We start from the raw sequence: 15,627 nt of genomic DNA, 5'->3' as shown, positions 1-15,627 counted from the left end.
AGCACTATTATTGTGTCAGTGGAATGTTGCAGATTATACCATAAAAAAACCACCAGATTCCCCCACCAGTAATGTTTTCTTCATAGTATTTCTTTAAGTAGTAAAAGATGCAATATAGATCAACTTTACAGGCAGCAGTGGGCAGTCTGATGGGGTGGGCTGCTGCTGCCTACTGGGAGCGGGAGGCGGTAGTTAGGTTGGTGTAGTGCAAATGCATCGACAGAGCCAATCTGCTGCTCCTGCTGGTACGTTTGCACTGCACCACCATCCCCTCTCCCCACTCACCGCACAACAGAGACTCACTCACCTGTGGGAAGGCCAGGTAAGCGCCTCCACCTGACCATGCCATCTGCTACTATTTGCAGGTTTTTGTAAGACACATATCTGCTGTCTAGTTTTCGTTCTCAGTTTCTCTCCTCTTTCCTCATCTCGTACTTCTTTCCTTCCATCTAGAAGCCTGCCTTCAGGCACATCTGGGAATACGGGCCACAAAAGCAACATTGCATTCAAACAATTATTGTCAATGGCTTTCTTGGAAGCCTTGCATTACTGTTCCAGAGACCCTGGGGACCACAATTCATTATTCAAAAGGTTAAAAATGTTTTATCGGATTCCATAGCAACAACTATGATTTATTTATTTTTATTCCAGAAACAGGCCTCCAAATTACATTTCTAACACCGCCCTATTTGGCATCCTATTTCTCTTACCAACCACTTAGAAAACGAAGCAAGCACAGCAATATTCCTCGCCACTTATGGTAGGACAGCAAATGTTATCATATTCCCCAGGGACATGAAACACAAGCAACTAAAGGAGGACCAAAGAAGGGAAAGCGAAGCTCGTTTTTCTTTTTGTTTTAAGAATGACTTTTTGTGTGCCTAGAATCAATGAACACATTAATATCAGCCCCCCTCAATTGATCAGATCAATGTTTCATATAAATACCTTTTTACAGACAGCATGCTTCTCCATAGTGGTGTTCTACCCATAGCTGTTGTGAAGCCAACATGCAAATACAGTGGTACCTCAGGTTAAGTACTTAATACGTTCCGGAGGTCCGTTCTTAACCTGAAACTGTTCTTAACCTGAAGCAGCACTTTAGATAATGGGGCTTCTTGCTGCCGCCGCGCCGCCAGAGCACGATTTTTGTTCTCATCCAGAAGCAAAGTTCTTAACCTGAAGCACTATTTCTGGGTTAGTGGAGTCTGTAACCTGAAGCGTATGTAACCTGAAGCGTATGTAACATGAGGTACCACTGTATAAGTTGGCAAAAATGATATATAATTAAAAATAGAGCCAAGAATCAAGCCTATGAGAAGTATTTACAAATGTGTGGTGTGTGTTTTTAAAAAATGTTACTACATTTGCAACTGCAGAAGACCCATGGTTACACCACACCACAGCCAGGCCACAGGCTGTATCTGCAAAGTGAAAAATTCTTTACATAACCATCTCATTCATAACGAACATAAACTTAGAACAGCATTTGCTTCGGCAACCTGTACTCTAGGTTTGCTTAACACCTGCCCGGGTAGTTTTCACACATTTGCCAGCTAGCAAATATTTCAGTTCTTTGAGAAGCAGCAAGGAAGGGTGTTTGAAAGAGTTTGTGATGTAAACTGAAATGATGAGGCTGGCTTCTCTATTGGGGGGGGGGGCGAGGCCCCACTCTGTTCTCCAGATAGTGGCCTGATGTCAGGGACTGGATGGGTGAGGGGGAGTAGTGGGAGCTGCCTGTCCTAGAGCCCCTTCCCCAGGGGCACATAAAGAATGCTAATATTATTTAAAGGCTTAAACATTTCAGCCATTTCATTCCAACTCAACAACCAGATTTAGATTTCATCCAAAGGCTTAATAAAGAAACTCTCACGGCACTTGTACATTTTCCTTTCCCAAGGAACATTATGTACTGCACCGTATATGTTCAGGCATTTCAACAAAGAACATAAGAATCCTGCAAGATCAGATCAAAAGCTTATCTGGTACAGTGTCCTGTTTCCCACAATGGCCAAGCAGATGCTTATGGGAAACCCACAAGGAAGACACCTGCACAACAGCACTCTCCTGTTTGTGTTCCCCAGCAACTGGTATTCAGAAGAATACTGCCTTTCATACTGGAGGTGGTACATAGCTGCAAGAAGTAGTCGCCAGCAATAGCCTTAAATCTCCACGACTTTGCCTAATCCCCCTTAAAGCCACCCAAAGTTGGTGGCCATCAATACATCTCATGGTAGTAAAGTCCGCACAGTGGTACCTCAGGTTACATACACTTCAGGTTACATACGCTTCAGGTTATAGATTCCGCTAACCCAGAAATAGTACCTCGGGTTAAGAACTTTGCTTCAGGATGAGAACAAAAATCATGCTCCGGCAGCACGGTAGCAGCAGGAGGCCCCATTAGCAAAAGTGGTGCTTCAGGTTAAGAACAGTTTCATGTTAAGAACGGACCTCTGGAACGAATTAAGTACTTAACCCGAGGTACCACTGTAGTTTAATTATGCACAGGCCCAGATTGCATGCTGGGCTATGTAAGCTATGCTGTGCATAAAAGGTAAAGGGACCCCTGACCATTAGGTCCAGTCGTGGCCGACTCTGGGGTTGCGGCACTCATCTCGCTTTATTGGCCGAGGGAGCCAGCGTACAGCTTCCAGGTCATGTGGCCAGCATGACTAAGCCGCTTCTGGCGAACCAGAGCAGCGCACGGAAACGCCATTTACCTTCCCGCCAGAGCGGTACCTATTTATCTACTTGCACTTTGAAATGATTCCGAACTGCTAGGTTGGCAGGAATGCTGTGCATAGCTAAGTGTAAATGTGTAAGCATTCAGAACCCCCCTGGAAAGATCACATCTGCTTTGCTCCTCCTCTAGTCTTACTGGTGACTAAGCCACGATTTCCCTTACTGCTAACGTCCAAATTTGATTTCATAGATTGACTCATTCCATAAGAGAACCATAAGCTGTAGCCAAGATCTGTTCTTGGTTGACAGCGATGGTTTGTCTGTGGAAAATAAACCACAAGTCCTGATTTTAACAGAACTCTCAACTAAACCACGTCTCAGTTCTGGGTAATGAGGAAGAAGATGCAATTTTTTCCTATGAGTACCCTCATGCTTCCATGTTCCTGCCTAGGCAAGGTTATGTACAAACTAGACAACAGTATGAAGAAGCATTGCCTTTTGTCTGTCCTGGATCTCCCAACAGTCAACTTCCTTGGATGATCCAAAGCTCTAGTATTATGAGGCAATGAGGGTTAATTTCTCCCCGTCTGCTTTCTCCAGTTGAGAACTTCCTCTCACTGACAGACATCCTCCCACATTGCTATATCTCCATCCCCTAAGTGTGGAGCCATCCAAACTGGTCTGATGCAATGTGGATCACGGTGTGCCATCGACTCCAGGAAGTGGAGTGCCTTAACTACACCAGTCTAATGATATGTACAGCCGGGGGAAGACTTTGACTTTGACATCCAACTGCCAACTTCCATTATGAAGCTGTGACATAAACCAAAGCCACTCCTGAAAGCCCTGCTTAATTATGTACCAGATGCTACTACTGCTAATATCCAGAAGTCATCAGAATAGAGAGAGCTAGAGAGGAGAAGGTCTCTGACCCTACCTGTCACAGTTTATTTGAGCTGTTGGTGTGATTTAGCAAGACATATGGGCGGAAGGAGTCAGTCACATTACTCCGGATAGACAAACCTGAAGTGACAGCAGAATGGAAAACCACATCCCACTTTATGACTCCTTTTCATTGTCAAAACATCTAAAGCACCAGATCTCATCTCCCTCCCTTCCCTCCCACCCAATACGTAACACAGAGTTTCGGGGAACAGACGTCCTCAGTTTACCCGCTAGCTTGGTGCCACATCACTGACATAGGGCACAACGAAGCCACTTTTCTGTCAACTTATCCCACGGAGCTACTGCAAAGGCCTTCAAGCACATAAACAGAGGTATTTGCATGATGTTTAACACATAATTGCTGCCATGAACGATGGGTGTAGCCAGGGCTGGAGCAAGCAAGGAATGGGTAAGGTAGTACTCACAGGGTGATGGAGGATGGTGAGGGGATGGAGCCAGAGCATGCCAGAGCATGAGGACCCATCACCAGAGCCAGAGGCGCCCCTATCTCCACAACCACACCGGGAGAGGTGCTCCAAGAGGCTGATGCAGGCAAAGGTTCACAGCCCAGCAAACTAGCTGGCCAGGTGTGAGTGGTCTGTGATTCCTCAGCTGAAGGAGGCTTGGAACAGGTGAGGGTCACCTGCTTCATCAAGCCCAGGTGCTGCAATCAACAGGCAAAGCACAAAAGAAAAGCGGAGTTGCGATGCTGTGGCCACTCAACTGTATATGACAGCAAAGTAACAATCTAGGCAGGTAGCAAATTCTACAATACGTACAAACCTTGGTTAAAGAATAAAAGATTCCCTAACTATTTTTTAAAAGAGTAGAAGATTCCCTAACTATTTTTAAAAGCCTACAGAAATGTGGGCATTACAATTTTGCCATAAACCAAAACTAGAAGCGGAGGAAGGGGAGGGGAATATACCTTTCCTTAAAGCAAAGCATAAGTTTGCTAAGTCCTGGGTTGTTCTATTGGAGCAAGGAGAGCTATGGGAAAATCTGGGGTTTAAATAATAATCTTAGCTAATCCCTCCTAGTAGGGAAAGGAGGGGTTTAAGATGAGCAGTCTCAGAGTTCCTGCCCATTTCTCACCTTGCCCACCCTAAAGAGAAAAGGACTGAAAACTGGCCACCCTGTTTGCTTAACGAAAGGGTGAAAGACTTGTGATAGTGAGTGGATTAACTGAACCAGGCCATCTCCTCCTGCTTTGTTGTTGTTGTTTAGTCATTTAGCCGTGTCCAACTCTTCGTGACCCCATGGACCAGAGCACGCCAGGCACTCCTGTCTTCCACTGCCTTCCGCAGTTTAGTCAAACTCATGCTGGTAGCTTCGAGAACACTGTCCAACCATCTCGTCCTCTGTCGTCCCCTTCTCCTGGTTCCCCTCATCTTTCCCAACATCAGGGTCTTTTCCAGGGAGCCTTCTCTTCTCATGAGGTGGCCAAAATATTGGAGTCTCAGCTTCAGGATCTGTCCTTCATCCTCCTGCTATCTGCCCTCAAATCACCTTACCATTGTGCGGATGGCTCCCATTAAGGAGTTGAATATCCTGTACTTAGCAACTAAATTTGCATGGGTGAATTTTTAGGTCAGATGTGGGTGAACTCAGGATATGCCTGAGTGGCTTTCAGGAGACTAGAAGTTCCAGGGTCACCAAAGTTCATCATGGAGGGCCTCCTGTCATATTGGGAGTTATGTCAATCTTACACTCATGCCACAATCTACAAAGGTAAACCATATCATAAGTTCAGATTCACACAGACTTCTTCACACATGCTGGATGCCTCATGCCAGAGTCATGTCATATATATATATCACACACACACACACACACACTTGGGAAATGGTACTTACAAGAATAAAAAAACATTTCTGCCTTGCTTTCCTCAAGACACGACTGCTGCAATCTGTTTTATTATCAACAAATACCCTGCATTTGAACTATAAGCCACCCTTTGGATTCATTTTCATTTAACCTTCCCAGGACCATCATTAATCTCAAAGCAAAGATTAACTAAAAAGTCTACATTAAACTGAACAGCACAATAAGAAACAAAATGAGACTGTTTCCACGTACTGTAATAAGAATGAAAAATAAGATGGCAGTTTATCCTCAGTCAACATTAATATCATGCCCAAAACAACTCTACCTATAGCAGATTTCCAAACATGATAGAGGCAAGGGCTAATATACAGTATGACTCAAAACTGACGTTAACTGTCTGTGTATATCACCATAATAATTCTTGATCCCCACCTGTATCAACCATTTTTGTTTTTGTCTCACGGTAAGCATGAAGAATTTGTGACCCAGCAGCCTGAATGCAGCTCACACTATTGTTTTTGCAGTCCTCAAAGTCATAAAACAAGGTAGTTTATTAATACATTGTTGGACCACCAAGCATGTCTGGTGGTCTCAAATTGGTGAGGCTGCCTAGTAAGAATAGCAGGTTTTATATAGGATAATCTTACCTGCCACTATTCAGATATGGTATTTTGCATCTTAATGACCCCACCTCCATGCTAATTCTTATGAGGGTGAATTGATCCCTTTATGGTAGGATGAAGCATTGCCGTTTGGGGGAAGCAGTTTAAAAGCAGTTGATCCAAAATCTCTCACTGAACTCAGTAATTATTATGGTGGAAAAGTCAGTATCGTTAAAACTTTAGGGAAGTTAGGCTTCAGAAAAAATACTGATACTTTCAGCTTCAGCTTATACAGAAAGTAGAAGGCATTGCAGCACACCAAGCAAAACAGTGAACATCAGCCTGATATTTTGCACACATATACACGCCTCAGCAATATCTAACGGAGCAAGGGATATGCAACTTTATTTGCTCTCACTGTCATCAAGCCTTAAGTGAACCTGTGATGTCATCATATCCATTATGTGATCCCTGATTGGCTGGGGTCATTCACGGTGAGATAACAGCAGTGTCAGCAACAAAAAAAGTCAATTCAGTGGCAGCAAACAGTTTCAAACATCCGCAAGAAAATGTAGAATTACACTTGGTTTACATTGTGTTTAGCACCTGTCAAAAGCAGCTTCCTTGAAAGCAGAACTCTTGCACCGAAAATCTTCTTGAAAGTGAAAATGCAGCACAGACCTTAGTCCGATGTGCATGACATTTTGGGTCCATGTAGTCTATCCTAAGCAGCAGTGTTCTGTGTGAGCACATTAAACATTTCTGTATGATGCAGCAGGAGAAAGGAGGCCAAGTACTAGTTTCTCTTTTTAAAAAGCATTCACGTTATAGGGGTTTGTTATTATTGGACTTATTATTCTTAACAACGTTGCTGTTAAAATAAGTTGCTATTTCTTTTCCAATGAAATTTGCCAAGCACATTGCTGGAACGCATTTGTTACTAATGGCACTCTCTGTAACATTTGCTTTGACCTAATTGTGGTGTCTGGCCCGAAAAGTTGACACGTTACATGGAACCGGTACAAATATTCAGAGAGAATGTGATGTGAAAAAGCACCAGCGAACAGTCCCTAGTCCTTTGACAAATGAAAAGACTGCAGTTTTTCCTGTGTTCCCATGTTATTGAGCTATTTAAAAACTCTTAACCCTGACAACAGAATGTGAGCAATTAAAACAGACAGCTGAAAATACTAACATTGTGATCATGCCTTACAACTGTTTCAATTCACATCAAGTCTGAGGCTCTTGTGCAGCTCAGACTTACGCATGTTTGCTCATACTGTGCCCTGGATTCAACCCAATTTACTCCCTAGTAAGCAAGTGGAGGATTGCAGCCCAAGCAGACACCATGTGCCAGAATCTAGTGTTAATGCACAGTGGACACTAAAGAAGATTTACACAGAGAGGATGGAATTAAATCAAAGATTAGTATGACTAGGGCCTGTTTCATGCAGTGTATACATGGAATCAGTGTGTGGGTGTGTGCATGCGTGCGCAGGGGGTGGTGCCCAAGGCATTCAGCACGAATGATGAAGTCCACACACAACATGTGGAGTGCACAAACTTCATGGCACTCAGTAGTTGGTTCTGCTCCCAAAACTGTCATGGCCTTATCTACAGACTCCAAAAAAAGGGAAATGCTGTATTTAACCGTTCAGACCACAAACCAGAAAGACCCTTGGCAACCAGACGAGGGTGTGGAATATGCTGACTGACTCCAGCTACAAAAGCTGAGGCTGCTGAAAAGGCCAGAGCCAATCTTGGCTGTAAGTCCTGGCAGGCCTTTCCCCACTAGTCCTGGAGGGCAGGGCCCTGACTTGACTCCAGCTATAAAAGCTGAGGTGGCTGAAAAAACTCTTGGGCTGAGGTATTGCTGGTGGGGCAGGGTTGCTGCTGTTATTGATACTACTTTTTGGTATTTTTATTTTATTTTATATCTTATTATGATTTATGTGGAAATTGTTCAGTTTGGTTGTGTACTTTTGATGCTTAATTTATTGTTCATGATTGCTTTCATTATGTTTGTAATTATGTGTTTTCTCATGTTGTATGCAGTCTTGAGCATGATTTTGGCTATGAAGAAGCAGCATTCAAATAAAACTATATACCGTATTTTTTGCACCATAACACTCACTTTTTTCCTCCAAAAAAGTAAGGGGAAATGCCTGTGCGTGTTATGGAGGGAATGCCTACGGGTGGCATGCCTACGGATTTTCCTCCTCTAAAAACTACGTGCGTGTTATGGTCGGGTGCGTGTTATAGAGCGAAAAATACGGTATATCTTTGCTCTCTCTCAGAACCTCTCTTTTGCACATCTTATGAAACCCATGTAACTAGCTAAGCTAGATTGACTTTTTGATTTCAAGCCTACGTGTGTGATTTTGTACCTTCCCTTTTCTTCTCCCCTCCCCATACCCCAAACAAGCATCTCCTTTATACTTGGGCATTTGGTTTCATTGCCTTAAAAGGGAAGCTGTCATAAAAGGCTTCACACTTGTTGGAGCTACCCCTTTGCGCTCTAAGGATATTTCACAAGATTTTGTTACAATCTCTTTCTACTGATTTTTGGAAAATAAAATCCAAAGCTCATCTCTTTGGTTTTTTGCTAGAGCTGGGCTGAAGGGAGGTGTCCTTGTAATAAAGCTGAGAATCTCCTGTGGGATGGCCTATGTAGGGAGGGGAAACTTCCAGCTCCCTGGCTATTTTTAGGCCTGCCAGGGTGTCCAATTTGGCTGGTGATGTCAGCTTTGGGCATGGACTCATTGCACCCTGTTTCAAGCAGAAAGATGATCTTGATTGGCTGAGATGCACGAGAAAGTTGTCTGCAAGGAGCTGTCCTGCACACCCTGAACCTGCTCAGTTTCAAAAGGAAGGGAGGGGAAACATCCCTTTAGCAGTGCTTTGCTGCCTGCTAAAAGTTTTGAAGTCCCAACTTTGGGACTTCAAAGTACCAACTCCCCTAATGTCATTTGTGACATCAATTGATTGACAGGGTGGGCGGCCCTGCCCACCTGTCAAATCTGGCTTATGTGATAGAGCCTTATAAGGATCTAGCCCATGAAGCTGAAAAGTTCCTCCACCTCTGGTATCGGGTGTATTAAGGTGTGCTTCCTGACTAGGGGCAGCCTATGGTAAGTCTTTTGGGGGGGGACCCCTTATACAAAAGGCACCTTCCAATAGGAAAAGTCTCCTTCATTCTTGGTCCCACATGCACTCCCCCAATCTGCTTGATCTTATGCTGCCATCTTATAAAAAAGAGTGCCAATTGACCAGAAGAAAAAATCCTACCCTCTTCTCATGCTTTTAAAGGTGCAGAAATGAGCAAGTGAGCTTTTTCTTCATGGCATATAAATAAACATCAGTCTCCAACAAAAAGCTATTCATTTTTTGCATTTATATTCCACCTCCCTCCAAGGAATTCAATGTTATCTGCATGGTTCTCCAACCAGCCCTTAACCTCAGAACAACTTTCTCATCCAGTGAAATTCATGGTGGAGTCAGGATTTGAACATGGGTCTTACCAGTGCAAGTGTCTCACTCTAAACCAGCCTTCCGCAACTTGTTGCCTTTCATATTTTTGGTCTACAAATCTAATCAGCCTCAACCAGTGTGGCCAATGGCCACAGATGATGGGAGTCACAGTCAAAAACAAATGGGGAACACCAGGTTAGAGAAGGCTGCTCTAACCACTACACCACACTAATTCACCAGCTAGACACGGACTGAAGGAGTCTCACATGGTCTCTAGCTATTTAGAAACTCAGAAGAACCAGGACTCTTCGAATCAACCAGTCTTTATTACCTTAACCCTAAACATAGTGGGTCAACCAAAGTTCAATCATGGACCGTGCTAACCATGTAACCATGCTCAACCAAAGTCATTATCGCCAAATGGCCACAACCAGCTCAGTTTTTCTGCCTTCACCCACCTACATGGAGAACCTCCAAGATTCCCACAACTCTCTACTCATACAGGAACCCAATAGTAAAGGCTTCCAGTCCCATCATTTGCCAGCACCTACCAACAGTACAGATGGCCACAGAGATGTCATGACTACGTTTGAAGCATACTGTGGACCTCTGTGAGCTGCTGAGACTTGCTTACCTGCACAAGTTTCTCCATCGTAGGTTTCGCACACCCACTCATGACATTCGCAGAGGGGCCCATAGTATTTGCCCGGCTCGGTCACTTGGCAGATGCAGACCCCACAGTCACACTGGCCTCTGCCACTGCAGAGTTTTCCACCAGGGATTCGACACCTGCGCTCTGACTCCGTCAGGGACAGTCGGCAAGGCGAGGTCCTTCCCCAACCATTCCTGCAAGGAATTAAGAAGACAACCAGTTGTAAAAACAAAAAAAAAATCACACAAATGATGTAGAAACTTGTGCTGCTGGGTTGTGCTCATTCGGCAATCAGCCCACAGATTATTTTGGAAATAAACTTGGTGGGGAACCAATTTCTGGGTTTTAAGAAAAACATTTATTTTGGGCTCTAAATAATAATGGGACTAAGTGGCTAGATATTAAAATCCGTTAATCCACACACTAACATTGACTTGTGGCTCGAAAATTCACACCAGTATGGTAGATGTGTGCTTTTTCTTGAAACAGAACCCAGTGCTATTTCAGTAATGCTTGCATTCAGGAACAACTTTGTTTCTGCATTTCAAATGAAGAAGAAAAACACTTTGCTAGATAGAATTTATTTATTGCACATGCATGCTGGCCTTGCTCTAGGCACTTGGGAAATGTTACCCTTAATTTGACCATGTAATAATCCTCTAAAGGTAAAGGTAAAGGGACCCCTGATCATTAGGTCCAGTCGTGACCGACTCTGGGGTTGCGGTGCTCATCTCGCTTTATTGGCCAAGGGAGCCGGCGTACAGCTTCCGGGTCATGTGACCAGCATGACTAAGCCGCTTTTGGCGAACCAGAGCTGTGCACGGAAACATCGTTTACCTTTCTGCGGGAGGGGTACCTATTTATCTACTTGCACTTCAACGTGCTTTCGAACTGCTAGGTTGGCAGGAGCTGGGACCGAGCAACGGAGCTCACCCCATCACGGGGATTCGAACCGCCAACCTTCTGATCGTCAAGTCCTAGGCTCTGTGGTTTAACCCACAGTGCCACCCTGGTCCCAACAATCCTCTAAGGAAGCATAAACTGAGACTATCCCAAGATTACCCACAGCGAGCATCGTAACCGAGTGGGGATTCAGCCACAATCTTATTTTATAGTTGCCCGGCAGGTTCACACTCCCAAACCCCTCCATGCAAAGGTAACACCGGCTACATGAAGAAAAGCTCATGTGAATTTGGGTGGGGAGTCGGCTGCTGTATCTGTAATCCTGGAATACAGCAACGACAAGGAAATGGGTGCCGCCTTCCTGTGAGAGCAGCTTTGTTCATGCCCCTATTCTCTCCTCCGGCATTTGTGTGCAAAATTGCACAGAAGGGTTGAGCAGCGTGAAGTGTCCCTTGGGCAAATCACTATCAGCCACACACAACTTACACTTGAATTACTCTGTTTTCCCACTCCAACCACAAATAGGAATAACAGTACCTTTCCTCTTGGGGGTGCTGTGAAGATGCAAACAAGAGTTGGCTTGCACTGACTCATAGGAATGTGGTCTATATAACTGAATACCGAATTAAACCTGAGAACCTAGCAAATACTTTCCTGCAGGTTGCCCAGCAAGGTGTCTTGTGTCATCTCTATTTTTGACAGTACATTAATGTTCTGGATGGGAAGATGGTTTCTTTTCCCCCCGAAAAAGGTACTGAATCATATTGGGGAGCTTATTATTTTAATTCATCCGTTCCCTCCCCATCTTTACCAACCTTCCCAATCAGAATGCCCCAAAATTATTGCTGCTGGGATTCTACCCAACGGGTGACATGACCCATATATATATGCCCCATCAGAATGTTAGTATTTACTTTATTCATTTGAAAAAAATGTTAAAGCCACATTTCAGGCAGTTTACATAAAGGCATAAAACTGTTTCAGTAATGTAACATGGCACGCATTTCTTTCCTTGTTAGTTTCCTTTTAAACCGCCGGATATCAAACTGCATAGAATGACCAACACCTTGCAACCAGCCTAATACCAAATCTTTACTTGTTCCATTTTAAAGCAATAGCTCAACAGTATTTTATTTATTCAAGAAGAAGAGCATCCAGATGAGACTCCTGGATTATTATTTTTTAAAGAAGTATGGAGTTAAATATTTTATTTATTATGGCAAAGCATAGAATTGTAGAGTTGGAAGGGACCCCAAGGGTCATCTAGTCCAACCCCCTGCGATGCAGGAATCCTTTGCCCAAGGTAAGGCTCGAACCCACAACCCTGAGATTAAGAGTCTCATGCTCTACCAACTGAGCTATCTGGAATGAAGTCCAAAGTGGAATGCAGCAGGGCTCAAATACAAGCTGACAAGATGCAAATCCCAGGCAATGGAATTTGCAAGACTTTATACCCCTATTGCTATGCATCTTAACCTGAATTTATAGCCACTGTGGGAATTTATAGCCATTGTGCCTTTTCTCCTCCTTATAAGTTTTCCTAGGATACGAGCAAAATTAGTCCAGGATGCTAGATCTAGATTCCCGCAAAGCTGTTTTTACCAGGACCATGAATAGGGGTGATGCTGGCGTGCTACAAATTAACAGAGTTTGACCGGCAAATATATGAAGCCCAGAAAAAACAAAGTCAGTAAATCGCAGGAAGCTCTAACGTGTGCTCATCAGGATAATGCTCAAAAGAGACAACACATTTTTGCCTAACCCATCTGATCTGGGATATCTTATGTATCTTCTGAAGTGCAAATGTGGATGTCAAAACGCAAATTACAGCTACAGCTCTGCTTCTGCACTCAGATATGCTGTTGCTCTTTTGCTCAAATTTTACAAAGAGTCGAGCGGCAGGTTGGAGGGGGGGAAGGGAGGGGGAGGGAGAGAAATACCTCTTTAAGGCTTCTTCCTTGCAACTTGTTGCCTGGCCCCTAAAAGCTAATTGCTGGAAAAACAACAACAACAGAGCTTAAAATCCTAGCTTACCGCAGGGACAAGGAGAAACTTTGCGAAATAACAGGCAGCAGGACGAAGAGTGAAGACATGAATAGAAACGGCACCAAGCTGAGAATCCCCTGAGTATACATGCTTAGATCCCAGGAAAGCAGTAAATGAAGAGTTCTCCTGCGGAGTCCGAAACACAGACAGACCCAGAAGGTCTGCAGAGTTCTGAGCTGGCCAGAACTGGCTCCTTCCTCCTGTGCTCCACCAAGTGCCTTTGATTAGCTGCCTGGAAGCTGGATTTGGGCAGCATTCTGGAAGGAAAGGCCAGTGCCAAACCCCAAAGTTTACAGTCTAGGCAGGGAAGTAATTAGAAACAGTTGTATGGCCAGATGGTTTATTTTGACATAATAAAGTATCCTGTTCACAGTTTCGAGCAAACGGTCTTGTTCTCGAAAGAGAGGCACCCTAAGTATTTGGAAAAAAGTTAGCTTGAGTGAGCTTTGATTAATGGAAGTTTTTGAGATAATCACACCAAAAGTAACTGGGGAGAAATGTGTGTTTGTCAGGCTTGGCAGAAAACGCTCACATTATTTTCCGACTGTATCCAAGAGTGTAATGTTAGAGTTCAGGTGAATGCTTTAAATTCTTCAGGCTGGCTAGAAAGAAACAGGTCTGTTCCCTTCCCCCCTTCCTTATTAGTGTGCAAAAACTATGTTATAAGCAGAGCAGGAAGACTGTCAAGGTCATCAAACTGACAGCAACTCCACTGTCAAAACATTCATCCATCCACTCAAGGTTAAGGGAGTTAGGTAGGTTTTTCACATTATGCAGCAACAAACCCACTTGACTGGGAACAGTAGGCAGTGATGTTTCTAGGTATGGTGTGCTGATTTGCAAACGTGTGTTTGTTGCGTTCATGTTTTACATTTTTTCCAAGGAAGGGGTTGAGCTGTAAAACAAAACAAAACAAATTTGAAGCAGAATGTGATCCAGATTGTGCTTTTGCTGGTGTGGGAATGACTGTGAAACACCGAGGTCACTGTCAGATCAGGCAAGGCCAACAGCAAGTCAGAGCTGAGGAGCAAACTAGATCATATGCCAAATACAGGACTTGCCAAACTATCATTTGAGCAGGCAAACCATGCTTTAGAGTTGCCTATCTGCTCTAATTATCCATCCTCTCACTATTCATTTTCATTAGTTCAATTAAATTTCCACAGGGCAGCAGTCTCTCCAGGCAGAAAAATAGCTTCAGCTTTGGCCTGTCAAGTCAGATATCACATTGAAACCATCATTGATTGAAGAAGGTTTACAACAAGACTATGGTTAACATAAACAATGGTTTGCAAACCTACTTCAGAGTTTTGTTTTTAACGTCTGATCACAAACTATGGCCTACCAATTTAGACACCACACCAAAACATTATTAAAGTGCCTCATTAATCATACTTTGTAATGGTGTCTGAATAAAGCCTAGCTCAGTTTGGACTTTGCAGCCTCAGATGCCAGCATTAGATAATCAAAATCTATTAATGCGACACCCAAACTGCATTGCCTTGAAGCATTAAGCAGTCTTTTAAAAATGTACCAGTCATTAAACAACAGCTGTCCATTACTAATATTATATGGCGGGTGAGAAAACATTACAGATGTTAGTCTTGGATCTGTTCCTCAGAGAACTGTAACACTTTCAGTATGTTTAAAAATAAACTATATGCTGGATAGCAAACTTGGTGAACTCAGAGGGACAGCCTTTATAACCAGGATTATTGTTGTTGTTTAAAAAATCCTGATCACTACCAATGGCCATTTTAGAACTCTTGTTAATAAGATCATGAGAAGCGCTTGCAGGTTCAGGCCAGTAGCCCATGTAGTTCAGCATCCTCTTCTTACAGTGGCCAAACAGATGCCTATGGAAAACTGACAAGCAGAATTCAAGAACTAGAGCACGCTCCCCTCTGGTGGTTTCCAGAAACTGGTGAAACTGGTACTGCAGAAAGAAGTACCGTATTTTTCGCCCCATAGGACGCACTTTTTCCCCTCCAAAAATGAAGGGGAAATGTGTGTGCGTCTTATGGGGCGAATGCAGGCTTTTGCTGAAGCCTGGAGAGTGAGAGGCATCGGTGCGCACCGACCCCTCTCGCTCTCCAGGCTTCAGGAAGCTATCCACAAGCCTTGCAAGCCCGGTGGGAGTTCCCGCGGGCTCACAAGGCTTGCGGGTAGCAGCCTGCAGCCCCCGCGAGTGTCCGCAAGCCTTGCGCGCCCGGCAGGAGGTCCCACCGAGCGCGCGAGGCTTGGGGCGGCAGCCTGTTGCCCGAAGCACGGGGAGCCCTCCGGAGGGTGCCCCGTTCTTTGGGCAGGTGAGCGCAAGGCTTGGGGCGGCAGCCAGGGCGGAGGGGGGGGAAATATATTTTTTTTATTCATTTCCCCCCCAAAAAACGAGGTGCGTCCTATGGGCCGGTGCGCCCTATAGGACAAAAAGTACGGTACTTTATCTTTTCCTGAACATTTGGCTTCATTGCATGTCAACAAGTTTTGGTGTTATGAGAGAGT

At 44.1% G+C, this 15,627-nt stretch overlaps 1 protein-coding gene across 1 annotated transcript in view; it reads right to left on the bottom strand.

The window, feature by feature from the left end:
- The window catches only part of ITGBL1 (integrin subunit beta like 1), a 133,012-nt gene extending 119,622 nt beyond the window's left edge, over positions 1 to 13,390 (bottom strand). The window contains exons 1-2 of the mRNA XM_083501259.1: positions 13,117 to 13,390; positions 10,162 to 10,373 (exon numbers count right to left, since the gene is read on the bottom strand). Of these exons, the coding sequence (XP_083357385.1) occupies positions 10,162 to 10,373; positions 13,117 to 13,217 (313 nt within the window). The 5' untranslated portion in view covers positions 13,218 to 13,390. The remainder of the gene's footprint in view (positions 1 to 10,161; positions 10,374 to 13,116) is intronic.
- Positions 13,391 to 15,627: the final 2,237 nt, after the last annotated feature.

This window comes from Podarcis liolepis (assembly GCF_965112155.1).
Source record: "Podarcis liolepis genome assembly, chromosome: 4".
In the NCBI taxonomy this organism is placed as follows: Eukaryota; Metazoa; Chordata; class Lepidosauria; order Squamata; family Lacertidae; genus Podarcis; species Podarcis liolepis.
Note: the sequence above shows the minus strand (reverse complement) of the source record. Positions and strands in the feature narration are given on the sequence as shown.